Below are 27,174 nucleotides of genomic sequence, written 5' to 3' on the forward strand. Positions count from 1 at the left end.
AATAATGTTTATAGAACTAATGGCTGCCGAGGGTTGTTATGAGACTTTCTGGGGGATTCTGAGTGTTCTGTGCACACCATTTCACTAACAGGTCTGGATTTTTTTAAATTTTAATTTACAAAATATTTCTCAAGAGAATAAGAGCCACCACCATAACAACAGCCACTGCCAGTCACTGAAGGACGGGATGCCAGGTACCAGGCTGGGCACTAGCATGGGGCGTACAGATGACCCCATTGAGGAGTCTCTTTCAGCCACATTGCATTCACAGGGAAGCAGAAGGTCAGGGAAACGACACAGCTGGTTCACTGTCACTCCTCCAACAGTGAAACCGCAGGGCCAAGTTCAAGTGCTGTTCCCTTCGGTCACCCTGACCCTCAGGATCCCTGTGGACGGGTGGAGGGGTACATGACACAGCTAATAGACAGACCCATCTGGGCCATCTCCAGGCTAGGAGCAGAGTTTCCAAGTGTGCTCTTGGAGTCTGGAGCCTGGTTATCATCGTCCCAGATTCGGAGAACACTGAAATGACTTTCTTCCCAACGTCCTGCCTCTTCTGTTCAAATGATCTTCCTAGGAGTTAACTTGGGCACTAGCTCTCCAGAGAAGCCCTCTTAATAATCCTACGATTCTATGTTGCGTTCACCCTGTCTTTCTAATACAACCTCCAGATGTCTTTTCCAATGAAAATGAAATTGAGCATAATGCCTACATTTCTATTCTTTTATTTATTCCCCAAATAAAGGCAGCTCAGTCAATCTCAAATGAGTCAATGCATCTTTACAGAAAGGAGACATTATTTATTTTTGCCTAGTTGAGTTCCAGTTCAGACACTTCAATTAGATTTCTGGCAAGCGCTCCCACCTTCATTTAAAATTGATCTGCTCTGCAGGGCATCATTTTTCACTTGTTGATATGTTATTTTGTAATTGTTCCCTTCTTTAAAGCACAATTTTTGTTTCTCTCCCAAACAGGTCATTTTAAGTCCCTTAAGTCAGGGAATACACTTCCTTGTTCTCTGAAGGCTACTCAGATAGTGGCTGCCATGCCACTAGTGAAGGTTCAGTATGTGGGGTTAACGGTCTACTCACACTTAAATGAAGATTAGCAAAATCACCGACTGAAGACCTTCTCAAGGCTCTTCTGAGCTTGGTGCTATGGAACATTAACTATTAGAGGGCTAGGGATGTGCCTCTGTGGTAGAATCCTCTCCCAACACGTTCAAGGACCTGGGTTCTATCCCCAGTACTTCCTCTTTCCCCAAATCTAAATAGTAGAATGATTTAGCAAGCTAGTATGTTTTCTTGGGAAATGTGGAGGAGGGGCCTCTTCTTCCTCAGCATTCTGTTTCTGCACCCTGCCCCCCCCATCCTGGGAAGGGCAAAAGGTGGGGTGAAGGGTGCAGGGAAGCAGGCCAGACTCAACTTCCTAGGGATGATATCAGGATGAGGAACGGCACCTGTGTGGGAGCTTCCACAGCCAGAGAGGGAAGGCCACTCCTCCCAGCCTCCAGCCCCATATTTTCTCCTTAAAAACATCCTTAACGGAGACAGCCACAAATGTCAGATTCACAGCCACTGTATTTCCAAACTAGAGTCCTGTCAGAAGCTTTCAGATGAAGATTTACAGGAAGGCAGTCAGAAAGGCATCAGAGAAAGGAGGAGGCCTGGCCCATGCAGAGAAGGCGGGAGGGGGAAGGCCTGGCTGCAATTCCAAATATCACAGAGAGCATAGGCCTCCCCAAAATACTACTTAATGTCTCGGCTTCAGCTCACCTACCCTACAGTAAGCCCCACATTCATCACAACGGAGCAGGAAGCCTGGGCAGTTCTGGCTGTCCCCTTGGCCTTGGAGAGAAGCCAGCCTGGTGTGGAGAAAGAGGCCAGCGGCCTCCTGTACCCACCTCGTAGTATTTGCCATCCGAGTAGCAGCCGCAGTTGTGGGGCAAGATGCAGCTCTTGCCATTGAGGACATAGCCGGCGTCACACTGGCAGCCTTCCACACAGTAGTGATTGCAGTCACTCTTCAGGCGGATGGCGGCACAGCGAGGCTGGCAGACACTCACACAGCTCTCGTAGTGGCTGTTGGGAGGGCAGGTGACCGCTGGAACAGAAGGGACTAGTCAGGAGGAGCTGTAAATGGCTTTCTCACAGCCAGGTATGAGGCTTGCTGCTCTCCCTCATTCATACCCTTTGCTCACAAAAAGCCTAATCCCTTATCCCTTAAATAACAGCCTGGTGTGCCGAGGGAAGGGGCCGGAGTCTCCTCACAGAATCTCTGTCCTTTCTTCAGTGTTGGCTTTTGCAGCCTTTATTCCCACGGCCACTGTGAAAACCCAGCAGACACAACAAATCCCCACTTGGGCTAGAAAAGGCATGCACAGCAGCCCCGCCTCCCGGGCTTCATTCATCTTGATCCTCTTATTCATATCCATTTTTCCGACCTCACTTAGAGAAGTGATGTGGTGCCCTCTTCCTGTCATCAGGGTCACTTACCCGCACCTCAAAACCTCTAGGGAACCTTATGTTAAACCGGTGACTTGTCAACAAGAGACTCCTGAACGACACGATGTCTGAAAAGGTGTAGTTTGTCGTGTGTGCGTGTGTGCGTGTGTGCGCGTGTGCGCGTGTGCGCGTGTGTGTGTGTGTGTGTGTGTGTGTGTGTGTGTGTGTGTGTACAAATTGACCTGAATAAGTTATGTTCTACCAGTTCTGAGATGCATCTACGGAAGGTAGGCAAAATACTGGTGAACAATATTGGGCTCTGAATTTGTATGCTCAGAAGAGCACCGGGCACAGAGTGTTCAATAAGCATTAACCAATCATTAAAGCAAGTCTTGCTTGAAGGTTTTATAGAAGCTGCTATTTTAATCAATGCACACTAAAAGCACAATAATCATTTCTGTGGAAACTTCTGCTCTATACTGTGTGGACGCTTTGGGGGGTTATCCTTCATCTGGGGGTAAAGAGGCTCTTTTAGAGTACATAGTCCTAAGAATTTTAACGCATGGGTATGTTTGTGTAAGTGCTACCATAGCATGTTATTACATTTTCAAAAATGTTTAGTTCAAAAGATAATATCCTCATGTCATAGAAAATACAAACTGCCTAAGCACAATAACTAACAAATTACAGCAGGTTCTTGCATAAATTGCCTATGCATACAGATGCATGTCCATGCATCTTATGCACAGCCTTGGTTTTTACATAAATGGGAGCATAATCTACAAACCTTGCCGCACACTGCTTTTTCATGACATTATTTCTTCCATTCAGTCTCGAATGACTGTCTTTACACAGCTTCAAGGTGTATACCTTTTATATGACTATCATTGTATGTGTACTTTTGCCCTCATGAATTAGGCTGTAGAATAAGTTCCTAAAAATGGAATTTTTAAGCCAGGGAATAGGAACACCATTATTATTGTTGTTGCTGCTGCTGTTACCACTACTGAAGTGCTGTAGATCAGCCCAGGCCTCCCACATGCTAGGTCAGCTTTCTGCCATGGAACTGTGCCCTCCAGCCCCTATGTGTTTAGCAGATACCATCGAGCTGTCCTGTAAAGGAAGAGATTGTACCAAGGAAAAACCAAGGAGATTTGGTCTCCTGAGGTCTTGATGACTACAACCAAATTTTCTGATTTCTGGAAATGTGAAAAGAAAAAAAAAAACACCTATTTCTGCTGGATGTGCATTTAGTCTGCATTTCTTTGAGCCTTATTATCTTTCCATTTGTTTATAATCATTTTTCTGCCTCCCGAGAATTGTCTTTTCTCATCCATTACACACTGTGTTGTTGAAGTTTCTTCTTATTAAACTGTAAGTGCTCTTTATAAATTAAAAATGTGCTTTTGTGTGTCGCATGTATTATAAAATATTTATCATTTGTCTCTGACTTTGCCTCTTTCAAAAAATTTGCACTTTTTTTAAATTATGTTTTTCCCATGTAGAGAGGTAAAGATTTTATGAGGTCAAATTTATCTGGTTTTCCTTAGCAGCTTTGAGTGTGTGATTGGGAGAACAAAACCCAAACTCCTTTGTTTCGTTCTAGTACTTCATAATTCATTTTTTAACTGTTTAATCTTTATTCTCTCTTGACTGTATTTTGTACCCAGAAGTTAAGGAAAGACTGAATGCTTATTTTTTCCCAGAGAGTTTTCCCTTCCTCTTCATACTATTTATTAGCTAAATCTTCCTTTCCTTGAGTTATGTGAAATCAGGCTTGCTCTATATTGATTCTATTGATTAGGTGATCAGGTCTCTTGCTGACATGCTCGTCTTTTAGCCAGTTTGTCTTTCCATTGCTGTGTTTGATTCTTGTTGTTAACTTGTGCTAGCTAACTTGCACCTGTGAAAGTATTAACAGTGAGTAGCAATTGATTAATAGAATATTAATACGATTAATAAAAAGTATGAGTAGCAAAATATGGCCATTGTCATATCCAAGAGGACACTTAACTCTCTCCATATTTAAGACCTTGGCTTCTTCCCTGGCATCCAAACAGCACTAAGAACATGGTGGGTGATCAATAGCCAACTGACTGTCAAAATTAAATTTTCAAATTTCAAACACTGATTTATTGCTTCTCTACCCTCTAAATGTGCTTCTGGAGCTGGAGAACGATGATGGGCCATGTGTATTGTGTTAAGAACATGACTCCTGCTGATGCCAGAAGACCTATTTAAAACTGAGCCTGGGTGGGTGGCAGGGTGCACAGATCCCTCTGAAAAGCAATGGAACAGAGTGGAATGGGCAAACTCTGGAATCAGACCAAACCTGGCTCTGAACCCTGGTTCTATCATTAACAGGCAGGGTCACCTTGCGCAGGTTCCTTGTGTTCTCTGAACTCATTTTCGCCCCTACAAAATGGGGTTGCTGCTGCTGCTCTCTTACCAGGCAGCTACTAAAATGAGATAGTTTAGAAGCTGCCAGTTCATGCTTTCCTTTTCCTTTCCATGAGTACCAAGGTACTTGAAATTCCATGATTTTGATGGTGTCATTGATGGTGGGAATAGTTGTAGTAGCTATTCATTTTTAAAATTAATCAACAGGAATTTGTTAGATTTGCAGGGGAATAAGTAAAGCAAATCCTTAATGACTAGACTCTGATAAAGGGGAAACCCAAATCAATGATGCTAATCAATTTTGACTAATCATATGCCCGAGTGCTTAGATGGGGGTCAGAGACAGCAGTTCCCAATGGCCAATAGGGCAACACTGTCTCTGTACACACTCTCCCACTTCCCCAAGTTACTTTCTTTATGGACACTGTATACATCTCAGTTTCCCCCTCTAGAAGGGGTCCACAAGTCCACATGCCACCTCTTGAACAGGGCATGGAAAATGGCAAGAGCTAAGGAGCTCTGTCTACTTAGCTACAATTTGTACCTCTTACTATGTTCTCCCCATCTCCTGCTCCACATCCCTCATGGAGCAACTAAAATTAGCTCAACAGCCTCAGCTGATGGGATTTTAGGTGGGGTTAGTAATTAAGACAATTTATCTCCCATTTTCCCGCCAAGGCCATTTGTTCAACATGGGTAGAGAGGTTTTTCAATGCATTTACAAATAACGTAATTGAGTAATAAATTATTCCATTGATAGGAGCAGCCAATATTGTTGAGAAAAATTGGCATTTTACCTTGTTACCAATAAAGCACATGTTGAATGGGCAATTTGGTTTAGCCCCTGCTCCCCAGCTTCTTTCCCCTGAAAGTACCATTTTTATACCTAACATGTGAATGATGAATGAATGAACTTTTAGAGCAATGATGACCCCAGCTTCCCAGAGGTCAAAGTCACCTAAGATACAAAGGATCTTGCCAGGCCAGGCTTTCTTCTGAATGTCTCAAATTAGAACAACTCAAATTGGAAAGGTAAGCCACCTGCAACCCTGCCTGGTCCCCCATCTCACCCACATACCGTCTTCAAAAGGTACGTCTGTTCTCTTGTTTTAGCTTCCTCGTTCTCACCCATTCACAACCACCATCCTCACATCTGCTCTGTATTTGGGATCTTTCCCCCTGTTTGGAAATGCTGAAGTAGGAGAAGCTAAGCCACTCTGCACTGGGAACCATTCTCAGTCACTTGTTGAATGTGATGTGTCAGCCTGGGACAAGCTGGGGGCAGCTGGTCTACGGCAGAGATGGAATCTAAGGCTGAGAGACTGAGGCGGGCAGACTTGAGTCTCAATGCCATGAAAGTCTCCATGACTAGGTCAACCAATGCACACAGGAGGCAACCAGTGTTTGGACCGAACTTTGAAGAGGAAAGAGAACTGGATTACTGGTAGGGAGGACAGGAGGAAATGAAAAATCTTTTTCATATCACAAGTCAAACTCCATCACAGAGTAACTCTGTCCTGAGATGGAGGGTCATAAGGCTTCCTAACTCAATTCTTTCCCCTTCCCATGAGTGACAAAAGCTGAGGCCCATTAGTTGAAGATGAGTTCTTATTGATGTTAGCTCCTTTAATCTATTTCCTTATTCATCACAGCTAGACATGATGGCATTTGACATACATTATACCTGACTGTCCCCAACCCCCACTGCCCAATCCATTTCAGAGCCATTCCAGAGCATCAGAACCAATATGTGAGGCTCCAGAGAAAGAGCTAGCTCCCTCTGACAGACCTCAAGAAAAAGCAGGCTGCAGCTCTCCTTCCAAACTTGCTTTCTGATCCCATGCCATGCTTAGGTCTCTCTGCCAAGAGCTTGGTTTTCTGATTTAGATGAAGACAAGCACTCCAGTCCCACTATGCTGACTCCAGTGAATCCTCAGTAGCCCTGCAATTGCCCTAATCCCAGATCTTTTGTAGGCACATTTGTTTGATTGACAACACTAGAGGCTGATTTGTCTCAACAGTCATCCACAGACATCGTGTCCCCCACCTTCCTTGCTTGAGAACTGAACTTGGATGATATAGTCTTGGAATCTCTTCCCTCCCCCTCCTCCTCTCTCCATCTCTAACAGTTTCCATGAGTCCAATGGCTGTGTATGGAATGCAGGCTGACTGATCATTAAACCACAACAGCTCTGCATCCAAATGTTCCCCTTTCCAGGATGAAAATGAGAGTTTGGTCTCTGTGGAGCCTGCTGCACCCCTTATTTGTAGCTCTGAGCAACCAGCATTAATTTGCAGCCGTTTTATACAACCAGATCTTTTATACAAAGAAATGTGCTATAATTGAGACTATGATGAGAAAATAGGACATGGCAGGTTAACTAAAGACCCATGGTGGTTTCATCATCAACCTTTTCCTACGTGCACATGATAAATGCTGGCAAATATTCTAACTAACTCTTCTCCTACGGTGTAGAGGCCGCTAGTGTAGCACATGGGCATTGGGGTGAGAGGGTCAAATCCAACTTTGCCATTGAGACTGTCTGCCCTTAGTCGAGGAACTCAAATCCCGTGAGTTTCAATTTTGCTAATCGGGTTATTGAAAAGAATTGATAAGATAACACTGATAGAGTATTTTAGCAGTGGGATTGACTCACAGCAAGTCATTAATATAAGACCACCACCTAGTGTATTGTATGCTGGGATTCCAATGATCTGATTTGACCCTTCTGATGTTACTGTCAGTAAGTGGTACAGGCAACATTATGGCTGCTCTTCAGAGAAGAATCTGAGTACCAGAGAGGGGGAAGTGAGTTGGTTACACTGATCTTTAAGGACCAATTTGAGGCTAGAATCCATGAACTCCACTCCCTTTTCTAATGCTCTTAATATCTCACCATGCTCTACAGTCATGAAGTCATGACTATATTATACACACACACACACACACACACACACACACACACATATATATATATATACATATATATATAATGAAGACTAATATATGATATTTATGCTTTCACATATATAATCAAACAGAAGAACATATATAGGGAAGGTATATAAGTTATTCGTGCAATGATGGACCCACGAGATTCTAGAGTAAATGAACAAGCTAGCCATCCAACTCTTCCCCCATTAGTCTCTGGGAAGCATTTTATTGTGTACTTGGAATTCAAATGTAGCATGTGGTGTTCTGTGCTTTAGATACATGGTCTCATTCCATCCTGCAGGGCAACCTATCAGATTCATGGTGTTGACCCCTCTCTACAGAGAAAGAAAGGAAACTGTAGGAGGTTACACCTTCTGTTTCAGATAATGGACTCTGTTACAAAGTGTATATTCTGAAGCCACTCTTTTCAATTTGCTCTAGCTTCTATGGAGTTGGTAGACCAGCCTCCCATACCAATCGGAAATGAGGAGGAACAAGAAAGAAAGAGAGAAGACGGACTCACTACAGGATGTGTAGTTCCTCCAGCCAGTCACTGCAATCCCTTGAGTCTGGCAGGTGCTGGCATAGTTTTGTAGCCAGCTGCAGGCTGTCTGCACAGCACCCCCATCAATACAGGAGTCAAACAGACAGTTTTTGTAGAAGAAGGTGGGGTTGACTTTGCTGTGACACTTGGCAAAGCCAGCATTCTGGTTGGGGATGAGGCCGCACAGCTGCTGTACTTTGGAAAATCCTTCAACTTTGGCACAGGATGGGCAGCGGTCCCCACAGCCCACCTGGCAGAAGGTGTCTCTCTTCACCCAGCTTTGCCCAAACTCATTGATACTCAGTGCAAGCAACCCCATGGGCATCTCCAGGTCATCATCAGGGTTACCATTGTAGCGTCCACAGAGGCCATAGGTGCTGTTCTGCATGCTCCGGGGGACGGTGATGGACAGGAAGGTTTTCCAGTCATACACAACCTTCAGGCCAAAGTCAGTTTCCACCACCACGTGAAAGCCAAAAGAGAAAATGTTTATCTTCCCTTGTCCTAACTTCAGGGGCAGGTACAACCGCTCATTGTTGACCTGTAGGAGACAGGGAAGAGAACAGAAAAGCACAGTTGGTCTGAAGATTCCTCAGTCCTCCTAGTCACCAGTTTCTTGAAGGACACGTTCCACAGGGGGCTTGCCCAGGTAATTCATGGGCTTTGTAGAGTGTTGTTTATGCCAGTCAACTCTTATTATTAGGATTTGAACAGACTTAAATGACTATCCTTTGTACACTAACATACCTATTTATTTCAGTGCCTTCTGTTTGTTTATACAGCATTATTTTCCCCTAGGAGTTCAAACTGTTTTCTCTAAGGTAATGAGAGGGTAATAAAAATTCAATTAACATTGAAAATAAAATACCAAAACCTAGAACTCCTGTGTTTCTATTTCTAGCTCTACTGTGGATTTATTTTAGGCAATCTCCAATTTATTAATTCCATTGGGATTTTTTTTTTGAGGATGATTGTTGGCTCCTCTGCCTGACACACCACTCACATATTAACATCTCTCTCATCCTCAGACCTGCTCCCATGTTGCCTCTCCAATAAAGTAAGATTTTTCTGAGTCTAGGACTATGGTTTGTAGAACCACTCCCTTGCCTGGGCAAGCACAGCATGTTATTCTGGCTTTGGGTTTTTTATTAAAAGACCATCTAAGATTCGAACAACATCTGGTATCCAATTTGTGGGGCATGAATTCACGAAAAAGCTGCTTGCTTGTGGTCTTGCAGGCTCCGGCCCAGGCCCGAGCTACACGAGGCCGGAGTCTCCACCATATGTGGGCTGGAGTCCCTAACCCTGCTGGCTAAGTTTTTGTTGCAGCCTCTCTGCAGCAAACTCTATAGGGTTTTTCGGGGGCTCCCAAAACCGTAGGAGTCAGCTGCTTTCTTGTGTTCCCTCATGCAGACAACTGGCTCTTTGGCTTCTTCTCTCCTGGTGGGTTGTGGGCTCTCCCCAGATCCCCATCTTGGGCTGCTACCACACTAGGTAGCTGCCTTGAAACCCACTCAGGCTTCTACTGTTCTGCTTCTCTGATCTTTCAGCTTTCACCCTGAAATCTGGCTCTGGGTTTTTTATTAAAAGACCATCTAAGATTCAAACAACATGTTATAGTTATAATTCTCTTATATTCTGCTATAGGTCAAACATACTCATATGACAACTAAGATACACATCACAACCTCCCCTTTGGTACAAATGGTTATAGGTGCTTCCTATTAATGGTTCCTGAAGGCAGGAACCATTATGTCCACCTCTCTTTATGACTTCCTACATACCTCACAGCTCAGTTTCCCAAATAACCAAGCATACCATCCTAGCCCATCATCTCCTCTGATTCAAGAGTGAAGGTGATTTCCTTGTCCTGGCCAAGATCCTCATACCAGTCACTGTGACTGTAGGTGATAACACAGATGTCCATTGTCCACACAAGGGCAAACCCTGGCCAATGAATGGCCCACATTGGTGACCATCTCCATGATGTAGGTCATTTTCAGAGTATCTAGTATCCCAGCATCTAATGCCAGTCTTTTATCTCTTCCCCTAAGCTTTCCCTCACTTTCTTAAGAAGCCCCTTCTTGGGGCTTGCTTCTAAGGAACCTTCTTCCCCCAAGATACCAAGAAGATCCTTCCTTTATGCCCTTTCGCTAGGTCCGTATTCACCCCTCAACACTCAGCTCAGCTTCTACATATTTTTCTTGGCAGAATCCATTCATCTAACAGATATTAGTGTGGCCATTACTATCTACCAAGCACTGGGCTAGGCTGGGGCAAGGCATGAGCTCCTTTTCCAGCAGGGCAAGGACTTGAACAGATAGTGAGACCGTCTAATAAAAGCAGTGGCGGAGGTACAGAGATGCATGGGCCTCACACTCAGCTCGGGGGACAGAATGAGTGGGGTCTGTAGAAGACAATACTCACATGGAGTCTTAAAGGATGCATCGGGTGGGTGAGGTGAGGAGGAATGAGAGAAGATAAGGGAACTCCAAGGAAAGAGCGTAACTCAAGCAAAAGCCCAGACCAGACACAGCAGTTTCCTAACCATGAAAGATGATCACACTTTAGTGCTGATGGAAAATCAAATGTGACCTTGGGAAGTAGAAGATGATCTGAAGACAGAGAGGCTGGAAGGACGGCCTCGTTTTTAGTGTCATGACAGAAAGCCTGACCTATGGAGGTCACACTTTGGGTGAGGGGAGGTTATCTACGATCTTAACAGGAGAATTTAAAATAGAATAATGAGATCAGAAGTCAGATTACAAAATACACTGTACACAAAATAACAAGTAGGAGATCCAGAAAGAAAGAAGGCCCACAGAGGAGTTTTGTTAGGAGGGGAGGAGGGATGGGAGAGGGCTGGAGGAGGGATGAGCTTTGGTGTAGAGTAAGCATGTTTGTGGTTATCAGGGAAAGGCTGTGGAAAGTAAAGGCTAAAGACATGAGAGGAAGGGAAGGGGGCAGGCAGGCTGCGTCCACTGGGTTAGGGACAATGGGAAGGAGAGATGCCTGCGTCCGGGCAGAGGGAGGATAAGAGACACAATTCCTCAAAGATGGAGGGAGGACAAAGAAGGCGGGACACAGCTTGTTTTCCAATAGGAAGCCTAAAGGTAGAAGTAGGCGGGCCATGTGCAAACACAAATGCTTGCCCAGCAGATCACCAGGAAAGGGGAGGCCACAGAAGCTCAGAGCCACCCTGAAGGCTCACACTCCTGGCCAATGAGTGCAGCTTGCTCTTCTGGTATTCTGGGTTCTTTCCTACCTAATGTCACACAGGAGACACCATCCCAGGGAGGCGCAATAATGGGATTAAACCTTGCACAGGTCACTGCCAAAGAGAACCTTGAAAGAAAGCATACCCTCCAACTCTAACAAGTTCAAATCTCCCTGTCTCTGTTGCCCCACGATGCTACCTGTGTTATAACCCACTGCCCCGACTCTCTCTGGGAATAAGGAGTAGGACCCCAGGGAGAGGAGTTCAGATGGAAGGAAAGTAGGAAGCTGATATTGCCAAAGGGTTAGATGGGTGGAGATAAAGGTACCTCAGAGGGCCAGTAGAAGGCCTTGTGCTTACCACACATAAGCATCTCCATGTCCAGAGGGAACTGAATCCATCACCCCTGAAGATACCAACTCCAGGGATGCTAGAGACCCGTCTGTAAAATACTGACATTCTATCCGTAGAACCTACACACATTGTTCACCAGGCCCATTCAACCATGTGTACCCCAGTACAGCTCAACAGCAAATCATAGATTTACTTAAAGCGTTATGAATTGTTTTGTTGTTGTTGTAGGTGTGTGTGTGTGTGTGTGTGTGTGTGTGTGTGTGTGTGTGTGTGTGTGTATAACTCAGGTATTAGCTGTGCAGATGATGATGCTTTGTAATAATATCAAAGAGATGGCCACACCTACATGACCATCCTCAAGTTACTTGTAAGATGTAGATGCCATGCTAACAATGCTGTACCACATAGTTTAGGGAAGAATGAAAAAAAACCTGCATGTGCAGAATAGATACAAATATCATACCCACGGTTTATGATATTGGTTAAGCCTGTGGATGTGTAAACTATGGCAGGGAGCTCTGACTTTACTGGAGATGAGATCACATGTTAGCATTTCAGTGATGGTTTCCCTCTGTAGATTTTACCCTCACACCCCACACTCTGCCTTCTCTCTAGGTCTGCCCTGGTGCTTCCCTGACCCAGATGCTCTCGGCTCACTCTCTGTCTAGTAGACAGGCTCCTTCAGGTTTAGATCTGGGTCACCTCTTCCAAGAAGCCTTCCCTGAAGCCCTAAAGCTGACCTAGACAAATTCTGTTCTGTTTTGTGCCCTTTGCGCAGAACACTTTTGCATGCTTCATGATTATGCTGACATTGACTGCTACCAGGTCCATTTCTCCTGTGAGGTTTCTTATGAAGGAAACCATTTTTAGTTATTTTTGCTGTTTTTTTTCCCTTCTTAATGCCATTGTGTAACACATTCTTTGGCTGAGGAGATACTTCCTATATAATCATGAGGACCTGGATTCGAGTCCCAAGAACACACAGAAGGTTGAACACAATAGCACATGTCCTTAACCCTGTGTTCTGTGGGAAGATGAGAGGCATAGACAAGAGACTCTACAGATGCTTCCAGGCCAGCAGGCATGGTGAACTCAGTGATGAATGAGAAACACTATATCAGATAAGGTGGAATTTGAGGACCAGCATCCAATATGGTCCTATGACCTCCATATGCATGCTGTGTGGAATTCACATACCTATAATCAAACACATGAATGTGCATGCATACACACAGAGATTTTTTCGTTTATTTATTTATTTTTGTTTTTCAAGACAGGGTTTCTCAGTGTAGTTTTGGTGCCTGTCCTGGATCTCACTCTGTAGACCAGGCTGGCCTCGAACTCAAACTCACAGAGATCCACCTCACCCTGCTTCCCGAGTGCTGGGATTAAAGGTGTGCACCACCACTGCCTGGCTAAGTTTTTATTTCCTAGCACAGAGAAGCTTGTTGAACCAAGTTGTATCAGAGTGAATCTCCAAAGCCTAATAAGAGATTGAGAGGCTCCTCCACAGCCCTACCTGGTCTGTACAGAGCACATTTGTTTTTAGTTTTATTTGACCTTGTTGATTTTCTCATTTCCTGCAGCACAGTTCAGTGCATAAGAAGGTCAGAATCATAGGGAAAAAATCTCATGTCCCAGGGAGTGATGTCGATGTCATCCTCCACTTCTAAGAGCACCGGTGGTGACCTGGGGCTCTGGGCTGCAGTTAGTCTTGTACTTTGTTTCACACTGTCATGATGACAGCCATTATTCTTCAGCTATGGTGACTAATAATAACATCATGGGAAAAACAAATGCAAATCACTGAATAAGCAGGTCCTGTAATGCATATTAATAATTCAAAGTAACTGCTAAATCTATCCCATGGGCTCCCAGAGTAAAAAGCCTTCAGTACTGCCTGAATTCGGCCTTCTTGTCAGGAGTTTGAAAGCTATGTATTCTGTTCCCAGCATGGCACTTAGAAAAAAGGGTCCTGGCCAGGAGTCCTCATGACTCCTTCATCTCCTCATCCTTGATGTTCATTTCTCTCTAGTTGACCCTGTTGTGAGTGGAATTTTGTAGCCCAGAAAGATAAACTGAGGCCTTAACTTGTGGTACCTGTGAATGTAGCCTAAATTGGGAAACATAGTCTTCAAGAACATAACCACGATGAGATGAGATCATGGTAGATTATGTGGACCCCACATCCAATGATGGCTGTCCTTCAAAGAAAAGGGAGACATGGATACTGATAAACAGAGTGCAGAGGGTCCTTATGGCTCTTATCCTTGAGTGCATCTCATAAGACTGGGACAGGGCATATGCCTAGAAGGTGGGATGACTCTTTGTGGGGCTTAACCCAACGATGGGAGAGAAAGAAAGGTAGCACCCAAAGAGAATGGGGAACTAGTTCCTCTGAAGGAGAGAAGAGGCATGAAGTGTTCATAAATGTGCTGGCTGGTGGTGTTTTGTTTTGTTTTGTTTGCTTATTCCTCTTGCCTGTTGTTTGGTTGTTTTGTCAACTTGACACAAGCTAGGATCATCTGGGGAGAAGGAACCTCAGCTGGATAGAAGCCTCCATCAGAGTGCCTGAGGGCACATCTGTGGGACTTTCTTCCTTCACAGTTGATGTGGGAGGGCCCAGACCGCTGGAGGCAGTGCTGTCCCTGGACCCGTGGCCCTGAGTTACCTAAAACAAAGCAAGCTGAGCCAGCAGTGTTCCTCCGGGTTCTCTTTAGTTCCTGCCTTGCCTTCCTCTGATGACGAAAGCCAAACCAACCTTTTCTCCCCCGAGGTGCTTTTGGTCATGGTGTTTATCACAGCAATAGGAAGAAAATGCAGACAAGAAGAACCCAATGAGCTGTCTGTGCAAACAGCTAGGACGAGGTTAAAAAAGAAATCTGTACGACCTCAGACATCTACACCTCATGCAAGACAGGTAGAAGGGGGACGTGTAGTGAAGCAGGTGGGCAAGGCTTATCAGCAGATAAGTGTATTTTAGAGAGAGAAAAAAAATCCAATAACCTTGAAAGGCAAAAAAAAAGTAGTGAATATCAAGGAGATGATTAACTGCATGAAAATGTATAAACCTTAGGGTAGAAATGTGTCAGGGAAGGTGAAAGAAGGAACGGTCAAACCTGAGGTAATAGCACAGACAGCGGGAATGATCCCTGTGTTTTACCTCTGATGAAATGGAACGGGCGGAAGGTTTACAATGAGCAGCTTCACCTGTCAAGGCATCTGCTGGAAATTTTGATCTCAAGGCTGCGGAAGTGGCTTAGTTGGTAAAGGGTTTATGCACAAACAAATTCCCAGAAGCTACATAAAGAGCCAGGCTTGGTGGCACATGCCTGTAATCTCAGCACTGGGAAGAAGAAGCCAGACAATCCCAGAATCCTGTTGGCAAGCTAATCTAGCCAGTTAGTGAGAGGTCCAGTCTCAAAAAAAATAATAATTGGGGCTGGAGAGGTGGCTCAATGGTTAAGAGCACTAGCTGCTCTTCCTGAGGACCCAGGTTCACTCCCCAACACCCACATAGTGGCTCACAACTGTCTGTAACTTCTGTTTCTGGGGATTGAATCAGTATCTTCTCTTGGTCTCTGTGGGCACCAGGCATACATGTGGTGCACATACATACATACATACATACATACATACATACATACACACACACAGGCAAAATACCCATACACTTAGGAAAAAATGAAAATGAAAAAAAATAATGTGGTGATAAAGGAAGAAACCTAATTTTGACCTCTGGCTTACAAATATAGATATACATACCACACATGGAGAGGTGTGGACACCTATATACATACATGAACATGAAATTAAAAGAAGAAAAGCAATCCAATATGGCCAAGAGACCAACAACTGGCATATTTCTCACTAGCCTCATTGGCCCATGTAATAGCTCATATTGCTAAAGAAATGACCAGCAGCAGAAGGAAACCCACAGGAACCTTAAAAGAAAAGGTCATGGTGTCATCTCAATCATTCACTTGACAAGTGTCACAGTTGGGTCACAGTTCCAATCCAACCTGGGCTCAATAGTGAGACTCTTTGTCAAAAACATTCTAACTAACAACAAACTAAAGCTGCTACCTTAGATGCCAAATGCTGTGGAAAAATCCTTTTCTTCACTATGAACATGTGTTACTCTCATTTGCTAATAAAAAGCTAATTGGCTGATAGGTGAGCAGGAAGAGATTGAGGGTGAGAGTCAGACTGGGAGAATTCTGGGAAGAGGAAGGACAGAGTCAGGGAGTCACCAGCAAACACAGGGAAGCAAGATGAGAATATCGTACTGAAAAGGTACATGGCTAAACATAGATAAGAATTACGGGTTAATTTAAGTGTAAGAGTTAGTAATAAGCCTGAGCTATTGGCCCATCATTTATAATTTTTTTTTTTTTTTTTTTTGGTTTTTTCGAGACAGGGTTTCTCTGTGTAGCTTTGCGCCTTTCCTGGAGCTCACTTGGTAGCCCAGGCTGGCCTCGAACTCACAAAGATCCGCCTGGCTCTGCCTCCCGAGTGCTGGGATTAAAGGCGTGCGCCACCACGCCCGGCTCATCATTTATAATTAATATAAGCCTCTGTGTGGTAATTTGGGAAGTGGTTGCCAGGTATTTGGGAATGGGTGGTTGGGACAGGAAATGTCTGCTTACACCAAGAAGTAAGATTACCCAAAAAATGTAAAAAAAAAAAAAAAAAAAAAAAGGTAGTTTTAGAAGCTGTACCCTCTCTGTGTCAAAGCTAGGTGGACCCCCAGGAGGAGGAAAAACTAAGAGGGCCACTTGGGTAATACTAGCTCATTATGTTTAGCTTAGTTCACTTTATTCCAGCATTTAAAAAAGAAAACCTACAAGATGTAAAGAAGTTCCACTGGAGATGATGGGTTATACCATAAACCTGTGAAGGGAAGACTCACCCCTAAATCAGAGCCTGGGAAACAGCCGCATAGTCCACTGGCTAGCTGGCTGGTGGTCAGCATCAGGCCCAGATAAGACAGTGGAGCAGGAAGGGCTGCTCGGCCATGGGGGCTGCTGTCTACAGGCTGTTCAAGGAGCTCACGGGACTCCTTGGCCCTACAGCTCCTGTCACCATGGTTAAGGAAGACTTCATGGATGAGAGGGTTGTGAGGCCCTGGTGAGTAAAGACAGCACAGAGAGCCCTCAAGTGCTCCAAATGTGAGCAAGACTCTGGAACTCAGATGCTATGGCAGCCAACCGGGAGAATGGAAGAGGTCAGGGAGGCCAGACCACACAGATGGCAGGTTGATCTCAGAAAGTGGGGGTGACAAATGAGGACATTAGTGCCACTGAGAGAAGCATGGCCTGTGCCAGGCATGCAGTTTTGTACAGATGAATGATAGCACTAGAAGGCCGTGGGACTGCCCAAGGGTGCACAGTGCTTACCAATGCTAGATTTGGATCTAGACCTTTGCCCTTGATGCATCCTTCCATGAGCTAAGGTCTATTGCTAGGACTGCTTCTGCTTTCACTTTGCTGCCTATGACTTGGGCAATCCTTTGCTCTCTGACCCCCTCCCCCCAAAGCCTCTCTATAACAGCACACTATGGTTGCCTTTGGATGCTGGACTACCATGGCTCAGCAGCATCCAGCGGGACCAGAACGCTGTCTCCATAAGTGCCAAATCCATTCTGGAGGTTACCCTTTTACTACTCACCAGCACAGTGTGCTTGTAAGCCCGGTGAATCACAATGCTGTAGCCAAACACGGTCACGTCCACCTGCTTCACCCACAAGGCCAGTGATGGGTCCCGATCCTCATTCTTGGCTGTTACAATGAACTTGGGGAGAGAGTCTGAGATAGATCTGCTTCCTGTGGTGCAGAGGATGAGAGGGCAACTGGTCTGGAAGTCAAAGGGGTAGCCATCAAAGGTGAGGTAGTGGCCATAGCCGGAGACGATACAGGAAGCATCGGTCCGGGGCTGGCAGTAGTATAAGCCACTCTCTTCCATGCAGTATTCATCCTCTTTGCAGGGAATGGTCTCACAGTGGACACTGTTGTCTGTGCCATTGCAGTAGCAGAAGATTTGGCAGTCCTGGTCCACCCAGAAGGTCTCATTGGTGGCAAGTTGGTGCCCCTCAAAGTTGCAGCCGCACTCACTCCGAGTCACACACTGACTGCCCAGCAGGGCGTAGCCTTCATCACACTGGCATCCCTCTGAGCAGCTATCCACACAGATGGGGCCCAGGGCGAGGGTCTCACAGGTCTCTGTACACGTCATACACTCCTCAAAATGGCTGTTCTCTGGGCATTCTAGAGCTGAGGTGGTCAAAGAAAAGGCAAGTTTGAGATATGAACAGTGGCTGGAGACAGAAGTATGCTGAAGTGTGCACATTTGTGTAACTGCCTATGTGTGCAATCACGTGTGGGTTCATATTTGTGTGGGACAATGAGCTCAGTGAAGCTGTGTGATTGAATACTGTCATCCTCCCTGGGTGACCGACCGAGGGTCAGAGGACGCTCACAGGCTCCGTTTGTGTGTTTGATCTTCTATGTAGAAGATTCTTTGTCTACAAACCAGTACTGAACACCTGCTACATGTAGACCCTCTCCCGGGCCCTTTTGTGTGCCTCATCTCAACCACATGGATTAAGACAAGTCTTTTTATCACTATTCTATAGGGGAGGATATGGGAGGCCAATGCGTTAACTTATCTACCTGATAAGAACCAGGCAGCTGTTCAAACAGATGTCTTGACTTAGATTCTAAAGACAGTGTGAAAAGTACTACAAAAACACTCACGTTATGGCCATAGAGGTCTCTCTCAGTTCTGGCTTGTGCATGTCTCTGAGCTCTTGTGTCTCTTTTGTTGTTGTTACTGGTCAACAATGGGCATATTTACCTGATAGGATTATTCCGAAGACTAATAATTTAATATGCTGAGTCCATAGTAGAGTATCAATAAACAGCACACTCCCCCACCTGGACCATCTTTCTCCTAAATATACAGTCTTGGCCTGATGTTTCTCTCTTTGTCTTTTATTTCTCTGTATCTGGCACCCTGCAGTCTCCTTCACCTTCCCACCGTGCTCTGCATGCAGTGATCCCTCCGCCTCTCCTCACACTTCTCTCTGCCAGGATATCCCCCTACAAGACCAAATCTCATGACTCTTTCACACGTCTTCTCCAATCACACTTTCTCCCAGAAGCTTTCCTTGTCAGATCATCTCTGCCATAGATGAGCATGTTCTGTGAGGTTCTGGGTAAGCCTGCCACTTCTCCCCGTGCCTTGGCTGGCGACAATTTGACAGGAGCAGGGACAGAATCCAAGAACACAGAAGAAATCCGCCTGTAAGTCTGTGTGGTCTAAAGATCTTCAAAGGTCCCCACCCCTCCAGGAAAACAAGATCTTGCTCACAGAACTTTCTTTGGCTCTCAGACTTACAATCCTTCCTTGCCAGTGTCTTATAATCCAAGGACGTGAAGGACACTACAGAGAAATAAATTGCATGGATATAATAGCTCTGCCCACGAGGACCAACTCAATCGTTCTGCACTGTGGACTGAAAGCCAATCTTTTTTTTTCCTCTAGGCTAAAGGACTCTCTCCATTTCCATTGAGTACAATACCATACGGCTCTGGAGTTGAAGGCTAGTTCAGCACTGATTATATATGTCTGGATAGAGGGATTTTCACACTTGTCTCTAAATTATGAATGCTATAGCACTGACTACAGGTTTATGGGGAAAGCAAATAACATGACTTATTTAAATGGTTGTTGCTTATGACTTACTGTGTTGTCTGGATTTGTCTGAAAGTCTGGAACATAGAGACGTGGAGTAATAAAACTTTCCCCTGCCCCCGAAATCACTCTGGGAAATTACTAAATTGGGGGTCCAGCTCTGCCAACAAGAGGGCTGGTTAAAAATGTCCAAACACAGATAGCATGATAGTCTCTTTCCAAGTTCAAAGAAGATGTTCCTTGTCTGTAGCTGTCACTCAATCCATTCTTTTTTCAGGACCCAGTCATAACAAGCCCTCGATACTCAGACATCTGGCTGATGGAGTGTGCATACTTTGGTCATTCTCAGCAGATCCAAACGAGCCAACCTAGTGAATGGGCCAGGTGTAAGCCTGGCCCCCTTCCCAATGAAACTATGCTCCATGTGGTCACCTCTGCCCAAATCCCCCTTTCAAAGGTGCTTACACAAGCTGCTTCCACTCCAGTGGCCTGGATGAGGCTTGGTGATGTGCCTTTCTCAAGAGCCCTCACAGCCAGGCCAGGCTAAACTGAGTGCCACCCAAATGTGCTCGGGACAGTACAAAACAACCCACAAGTACTCGCTTCCAGGCAGGAGCTAGTTGTCTAAAAGGATGACCTGGCAGGAGCATAGATCCAGGATGGGGGAACTTGGCAATTCCACACCATGTGTGAAATCCAGCCAGAAAGTTGAGTGTGAGAGCAGGAGCAGAAGCCATGCTAGAGAGACTGGAGAAAAGAGGTGTGTGGGAGAGCAGATCAGAGAGGCTTTGGGGATGTATCAAGATCTCCCTAGGCAGAGCCGTCAACGGGAACAGAGTGGCTCTCCTGCTGAAGGTGACTTGGTGAAGAGCTCAGCTTCAGGACTCGTGGCATCTGCTACTAGTTCCTTCTGAGGGAAGCTAAGGCTCATCAGGAGCATACTCGCCCAAACTGACAGCCATCAGGCCCGCCACACACTCATTGGATCTCTGAAATGCGTAATCAGAGGCTTAAAAGTGTGTGTGTGTGTGTGTGTGTGTGTGTGTGTGTGTGTGTGTGTGTGTGTGTGTTTAACTCTGTTGAAAGAGCCTATAGCAAAACAAAGACATGCCTCCGAGAGCACTGGGTAACTGATACCCAGATGTTTGTCTCTATAACACCCCTCACCAAAAGGAACTAGAGCCCCTGGATGTAAGGGCTGAATGTCACCCAGGGAGGAGAGAATTCAGAGATAAATACGAGCCTCCTGTTTGATCTGAAAGCAAGACAGTGCTAAAAAGCACACCAGAGGTATGACAAAGGATAGGAGTCAGTTTGAGGGTTTCCACAGGCCAAACATGGAACAATTCTAACACCAAAAATACTTTTTAAATGCAATATAAAATATAAGACCTTAAAAAAGAACCCAGAATCCACGTCTACATTGTTGAGACGAGGTGAGATAGACACCAGGTAGGAGTGGCTAGGTCGATCAACTGAGGGATAGTTGGGAGAGATGGGGGGCTCTTACCTACAGTGGGTGGATAGTCCAGACTGGTAAAGTAGGGAAGACAGAACTGGACCTGGAAGTTGTCATTTGCTAATCACAGTGCAAAAGTATCACACAAACCAGAATCAACAGTAGGTGCTGAACCAGGACAGAGATTTTAACAGACAGCAGCAGAGGAGCATGTCCAAAAAAATCTCCCCACACTTTGCTCTTTGGTTGTATGAGAAAACTTATGGGAAATCTACAGAGGAGCCATACCTTGGCCTGGACATAAGCATGCAGCTCACCCACAAGGCGGCAGGCTGGATATAGCCTTCGTCTGCTTATAGAGCCCATGCAGGAGGCTGAGTGGGGTGTACAGCTGAGGCTCACCATGAGTGACACCAAAGTCTGAATAAGGAGCCATCTTAGTTTAAAGGGTACAGAAAGCTAAGGGTTTGTTCCAATCATATTGTTGGACAATAAATAAACATGTGTTGACACATGAACCCAGACCAGATCTGTGCAGAGGGGAAGAAAAAAAAAAAACGTAAAAGGCACTACTGAGTCAGATGACAAAAATTGGAATGTGGATGTTAAATTGTTCTATCTACATTAAATTCCTAAAGTAGATAATTGCCTACAGTTCCATAAGCCAACACCCTAAGTCTCAGGAAATATCTACTGAAGACCTAGCAGGGATGGGTGATTAACTGGGATCTCAAATGTCCCCCCAAAATTAAAGGTTTGGTACAGGTCTTTGGAGCATAAGGGGTGTGCCTTGAAGTGGATAATGGGAACCCAGTCCTTTCTCTCCCTCCCATTCATACAATGAACATGTTTTCTTCCCCACCTGCACCCCACCATGGGACACCCTCACTGCAGGCCCAAAAGCGATAGGGCCAACCAGCCCTTGAGCTGAAACCATGAACTAAAACAATGCTTCTCTTTTTAAGTGGGTTTACCCTCAGGCGTTTTGTCACAGTCACAGAAGGTTGAGGTCATGATATGTGCAAATTACTCTCAGATTGTGGTTGGGGGGAGGGCAGATGGGGGAAAGGAAACAAAAGGGATAGACTGGATACAGCAGGTTTAATCTGGGTAATGAGTATATGGGAATGCTCACAATTTTTGAGTAACTTTGAAACTACTTAAATTTTTTAAATGATCAGACTTAGAGTGGATGATGACACAAAGATACACAGACCCAGAAGTTGGTGTCTTCATGGTTTAGGTTTTAGTTTAGGGCCCAAGTTTTTAGTGGGAGAGAGGATGTATAGAAGTCCTCCTGGTCATGCCATTCTACCTACCCTGCATGGGTTCCACCCTCTCAGCCCCTCCCCTTCTGCTTCTTCTGATAAGCTGGGTGTTGGGTATCTTGTCTGCTCAGGAGTTATTCTAATGACTACTAGTATCGCCAGTGCCCGGCTGAGAGGGATGGCATACTCTGGGGACAAAATGAAGAGCCAGGTACATGGGGCTGTCTTAATAGCCATTCTCAGGTTTGCCCTAGGGAGAAACACTGATCTCGAACACCCTGAAAGGCTCCCCAGCTGATTGTGCCCTTCCAAAATGAATGGCGCTCTTCTTTGCCCAAGGGGAAGGTATCCATGGAGCCATCACCAAAGCTTCTGGTCCTTTAACCCAGTGTCTGTGCTCTCTGTAGATAAAACCACCGGTCAATGGGATAGCTACCTGCTCTACAGTGAAAAGATACTGTGTGTTTAGAAATGAAAAGAAGGGACTTGGGAGGTGGCTCAGCTGATGAAGTACCTGCCACACAAACATGAAGGCCTTAGCTCAGGCCTCAGTTAGGTGCCCCAGCATCCATATAAAAGCCCGAGTGTCTATAACACCAGCACTGAGAAAGGTGGGTCCCTGGAGCTCTCTGGTCAGTGAGCTCTAGATTCAGTAGGAGACACTGTCTCAGAAGATAAGGTTGGAGGGGCTGAGGAGACGGCTCACCAATTAAAAGCATGCACTGCTTTTGCAGAGCACCGAGTTCAGTTCCCAGTACCCATACTGGCCTGTAACTCCAGCCCCACAGCATTGGGTGTTCTCTGGACTCCAATGTCTGGAGAGAGAGAGAGAGAGAGAGAGAGAGAGAGAGAGAGAGAGAGAGAGAGAGAGAGAGAGAGAGAGAGAGAGAGAGAGAGAGAGAGAGAATGAAAATAAAGATGAGAAACAATCTAGTTTGAGGATGGGACCAAAGACAGGTCATCGGACTCCCCTTGAGTTCGGTCCCACTAAGAAGCCCTGAAACCATGGCAGAGCATGCTTCCCGGGCCCGATCCTCCCCACGGTGCAGCGTTAACTTACGGCAGAAGTCGTAGGTCCTCCAGGGGCCCACCTCCACATCTGCATTCTTGCAAGCACTGGCATAACGAGCCACAGAATCACACAGCTCCGACTCGTTGCCTCCGCTCTGGCACAGGCGAAAAAGGCAGGTGCGGTAGTAGGCGGTGACGTTGACCACCCCATGGCACTCCAGGAAGGAGCTGTTGGAGGGGTCATTGATGATACCGCACCGGGAGCGGCCGCGGTAGAACTTGAGCAGCTCGGAGTCATTGTTACAGGCCTTCAGCAGGTCCCCACACTCGCCGTTGCAGATTTCCTCGAATGTCGTCCAGCTCTCCAAGAACACTGCCAGGTTGTCCGTGCACTTGCCATTCGGAAGGCAGAACTCATCGCTGGCATTGGCATTGAAGAAGCCACACAGGCCCCCGGTACAGTTGAAGTACATGGTGGACAGCCGGATGTACAACAGGCCCACATCCGAGTACTGGACCGTCACCACGCCCTTGGACTCGACGGTTGTGCTGTTTTTGTTTCGGTAAATCTCCAGCCTCCCCGAAGGATGGAAAAAGGGTAATTCCACATCTTGGCCGTTAAGCTGAAAAATCAAAAGTGCTGCCCTCAGTGACAGGGACCCGGGTAGGACCCACTACTTCTGGGGCTGGGAAAGAGCCAGGCTCTGTGCCAGGACCAGCTCCGTGAAAATACCAAGGAGCTGACGGTATATGTAAACTGCACACAGACACCAACTGTTTATTCACAGGCTTGCTTCTCTCTTTGGAAACCCCCATTCTCTCATTATTTTAGTGTGTCCCAGATCTTAAGCTAGTCCCACACAAACACTGAGTGAAACTGTCTTGAGAGGCTGTATTCCTTCTGCAGCCAATTTCCCTTCGGGTGCTGTTTCCCTGACAGTGCCCTTCCTCCACACCTTTCTGGATCCTTCTTTTGCCATCAGATTTTAATTTTTGCCTGTGCCCCAGACCACTGGGGCACATCGAGGAGAGCTACTGTCTAGATGTCCGTTCACCTATCTCTGCTATTCCTTTACCAGATTAATCTCTGTCAGCTCGCTAATGGGGCTGAGCACGCAGCCTCTTCCTTCTGCGGACTTGTGTCTTGTAATCTCCCTGGGCTGCATGATGGGGATGTTTGTTTTCAGAATGCCACTCAATTCACGTTAGGCTGAAAGGAGGGAGGATCCTTTCCTGGCACCGCTTCATCTCAGCCACATCAGCGGAGGGACCCTCACCTCGCCCCTTGGCGCCTTCTCTGGATTCAGACATTGCTCTAAGTGATGCCTAAGATTCCTTCCAGAACTAATGAGCCTGGACACCTGATGATGGCTGCATTAGCCCATGTCAGAGGGAGAGGAGGCAGCATGGCACCTCAAGGCACCCCAAGGAATCTTACCTTGACTTCCATATTGTGAACATGAACTCCCTTCTACATGTAGAAGGGAGATTACATCATGAAGAACATGAACAACAACACCCAGGCTACTTGCTCTTAAATCCCATTTTGAAGCTGTGTGTCTGTCCTTGAAGGAAGTTTCTTAACCTCTCTGTGCCTTGGTTTTGACATTATATATATATATATATATATATATATATATATATATATATATATATAATAAAGGTAATATTACAATCTACTTCATGAAAAAGGCTTAGAATAGTGCTTGGCACACAGCCTTCTGTGAAGACTTGTTCTTATAGAGAGTGAGTTTTACTCTATCTATTTCTGAAAATTTCAACCTGGCTCCGTTTCTCCACCTGCTGGAGTCTCATTTTGGGTCAGTCATTTAAAAAATGCCACCATATGGGAGCATGTTCTTTTTGCAATCCACTCACAGCCAGAGGAAGGAAGCCAAGCCAGATGAAAGGGGCAAGTTCCATCACTCCACCCGAAGACCCTCGAAGGAAGCAAGGAATCTTACCTTGACTTCCAAAGCCCCGACTCCTCCTATCTTGACCTCTTGGTCAGCCACGAGGATCCGAACACCCCGGAGCCAAGCAGGCCCCGCATCAGGCTTCTTCTTGTTGATGTCAATTTCCAAGTACTCAGGACGCTCGGGGCAGGTCTTGAGTAGTGTGTAAGAGAATTCGGATGGGAAAGCGTAGGCGGCACCGTCAAATGTGTGTAGCACCTGGTTCTGGCTGAGCAGGCACACAGTCTCCCGCTTGGGGAAGCAGCCCTGGTAGCCATCCTCCACAGCACACACCTCCCCACTCCGGCAGGTCTTGTTGAAGCAGTAGACATCCCCTCCCTCCTCACACAGGCACTGCACCGTGCAATTGGCCGTGGCCCAGAAGAACTCCCCCATGGTATAGTAGTGACCATCGAAGTCACAGCCGCACTTGTGCAACGGGACACACTGGCTGGTGCTGAGCACAAAGCCCTCGTTGCACTCACAACCTTCTGTACATGGCGTGGCACAGTTCTGAGAGGCCGTCAGATCTGAGCAGGTGTCAGGGCAGCTACTGGTGCATACGGAGTAATGGCTGAAGCTTGGGCACCGCACGGTGGACACTGGTGCAAAGGAAGACAGCTCGGTCATAGGTGAGCAGACCCAAAGCCAGCAAGTACAGGGGCTGGGAGAAGACAAAAATGCTCCCCCTGGATTGTTCAGGGCCCCAGAGTGAGGGTCAGGTGGCCACTTACTGGGGAAGAGACTGAAGGGGGCCGCCTATTAAGTATTGACACAATTGCTTTCTCCATATGCTGGGGCTGTGAGATTGCACCTGAACTTGAACCCACTGAAATTCACCTTGAGGTTGTCTGTCCTGACTGGCTTAGCCCCCATTCCTGAATAGAGAGTTATTACTTAGGGATCTACAGTCCTGAAGATGTTTTCAAATCCTCCACCAAGGACATAGCAGATGCCTTGATTTTAAAGAGCATGCATGGCCCGTTCTTAGAGGAAATAAAACTTTCAGGAGAAATGAAAATTGTACCCGTTAGAGCAGCAACCTGAAGACATGAAATTTCAAACAAGAAGGCACTTAAAATATTTGAGTGTGACCGAGGCAGACTGTGGAAATGAATTCCTGGAACATTAAAAATGAGAAAGAAGCTGAGCAGTCTGCAGAGTTCATGTGCCTGTTCCTCTGGGAGACTTGCTGGGAGCTCACTGCCTTCCGAAGGCTGTCTGTGCCTTAGAAGCTTGCTTCTCTTATTTAAAAGCATTCAAGTCTACATAAATGTTTGAATCTAGTTGAATTCAGCAGGCATAAGTCTAGTAAACCAGCTCTGAATTAAATATAATTCATCCTAGTAAGAGGGGTGGCTATAAGACAAGAACCAGACCACTAGGAGAAATATACAACCATTATTTATAAAAATTTAGTTGGGCAATTTGGATGCTCTTGGATTATATAAGGCTCAAAGAGAAGCCATATTCAACTTGAATGTGAATTATGAGATGGCTGCTCTGGGTATAATAGAGGCCAGTCAGTCACTCACACAGCATGAAAGATACACTGTCACTTGGTAGTGTGACCAATATACTGAGATTTGAATCTGACACATGATGATTTATGTGGATCCAACCCATGCTTGTGGAGGGAAGCTCCCTCTAGCCTTGGAATTCAGAGAAACTTTTAAATCTCACCTCCACTGCCTCTCAAAGGCATGGACAGAAACTATTTACTCGTACAAAGGGAACGAGGGACCAGGAAGGAGACAAGTTATCATTGTGCTTTTATGTAAGGAGGGAAGAGGAGGCTCAGACGGGATAGTGGGGTGGAGAGAAACAGTCAGAAGCTAAGCAGTATGGGAAAACTTCATCCTCAAGCCTATTGTAAAAGGACCTGGATACTC

General features: G+C 45.8%; 1 protein-coding gene across 1 annotated transcript in view; it reads right to left on the reverse strand.

Annotated features, from left to right (window-relative positions):
- Nucleotides 1-27,174, reverse strand: part of Tecta (tectorin alpha) — a 75,216-nt gene that overhangs the window by 20,791 nt on the left and 27,251 nt on the right. The window contains exons 8-12 of the mRNA XM_076577459.1: nt 25,292-25,884; nt 23,377-23,950; nt 17,565-18,166; nt 8,303-8,864; nt 1,904-2,103 (exon numbers count right to left, since the gene is read on the reverse strand). Coding sequence (XP_076433574.1) covers nt 1,904-2,103; nt 8,303-8,864; nt 17,565-18,166; nt 23,377-23,950; nt 25,292-25,884 — 2,531 coding nt within the window. The remainder of the gene's footprint in view (nt 1-1,903; nt 2,104-8,302; nt 8,865-17,564; nt 18,167-23,376; nt 23,951-25,291; nt 25,885-27,174) is intronic.

This window comes from Peromyscus maniculatus, chromosome 7 (assembly GCF_049852395.1).
Source record: "Peromyscus maniculatus bairdii isolate BWxNUB_F1_BW_parent chromosome 7, HU_Pman_BW_mat_3.1, whole genome shotgun sequence".
NCBI lineage: Eukaryota > Metazoa > Chordata > Mammalia > Rodentia > Cricetidae > Peromyscus > Peromyscus maniculatus.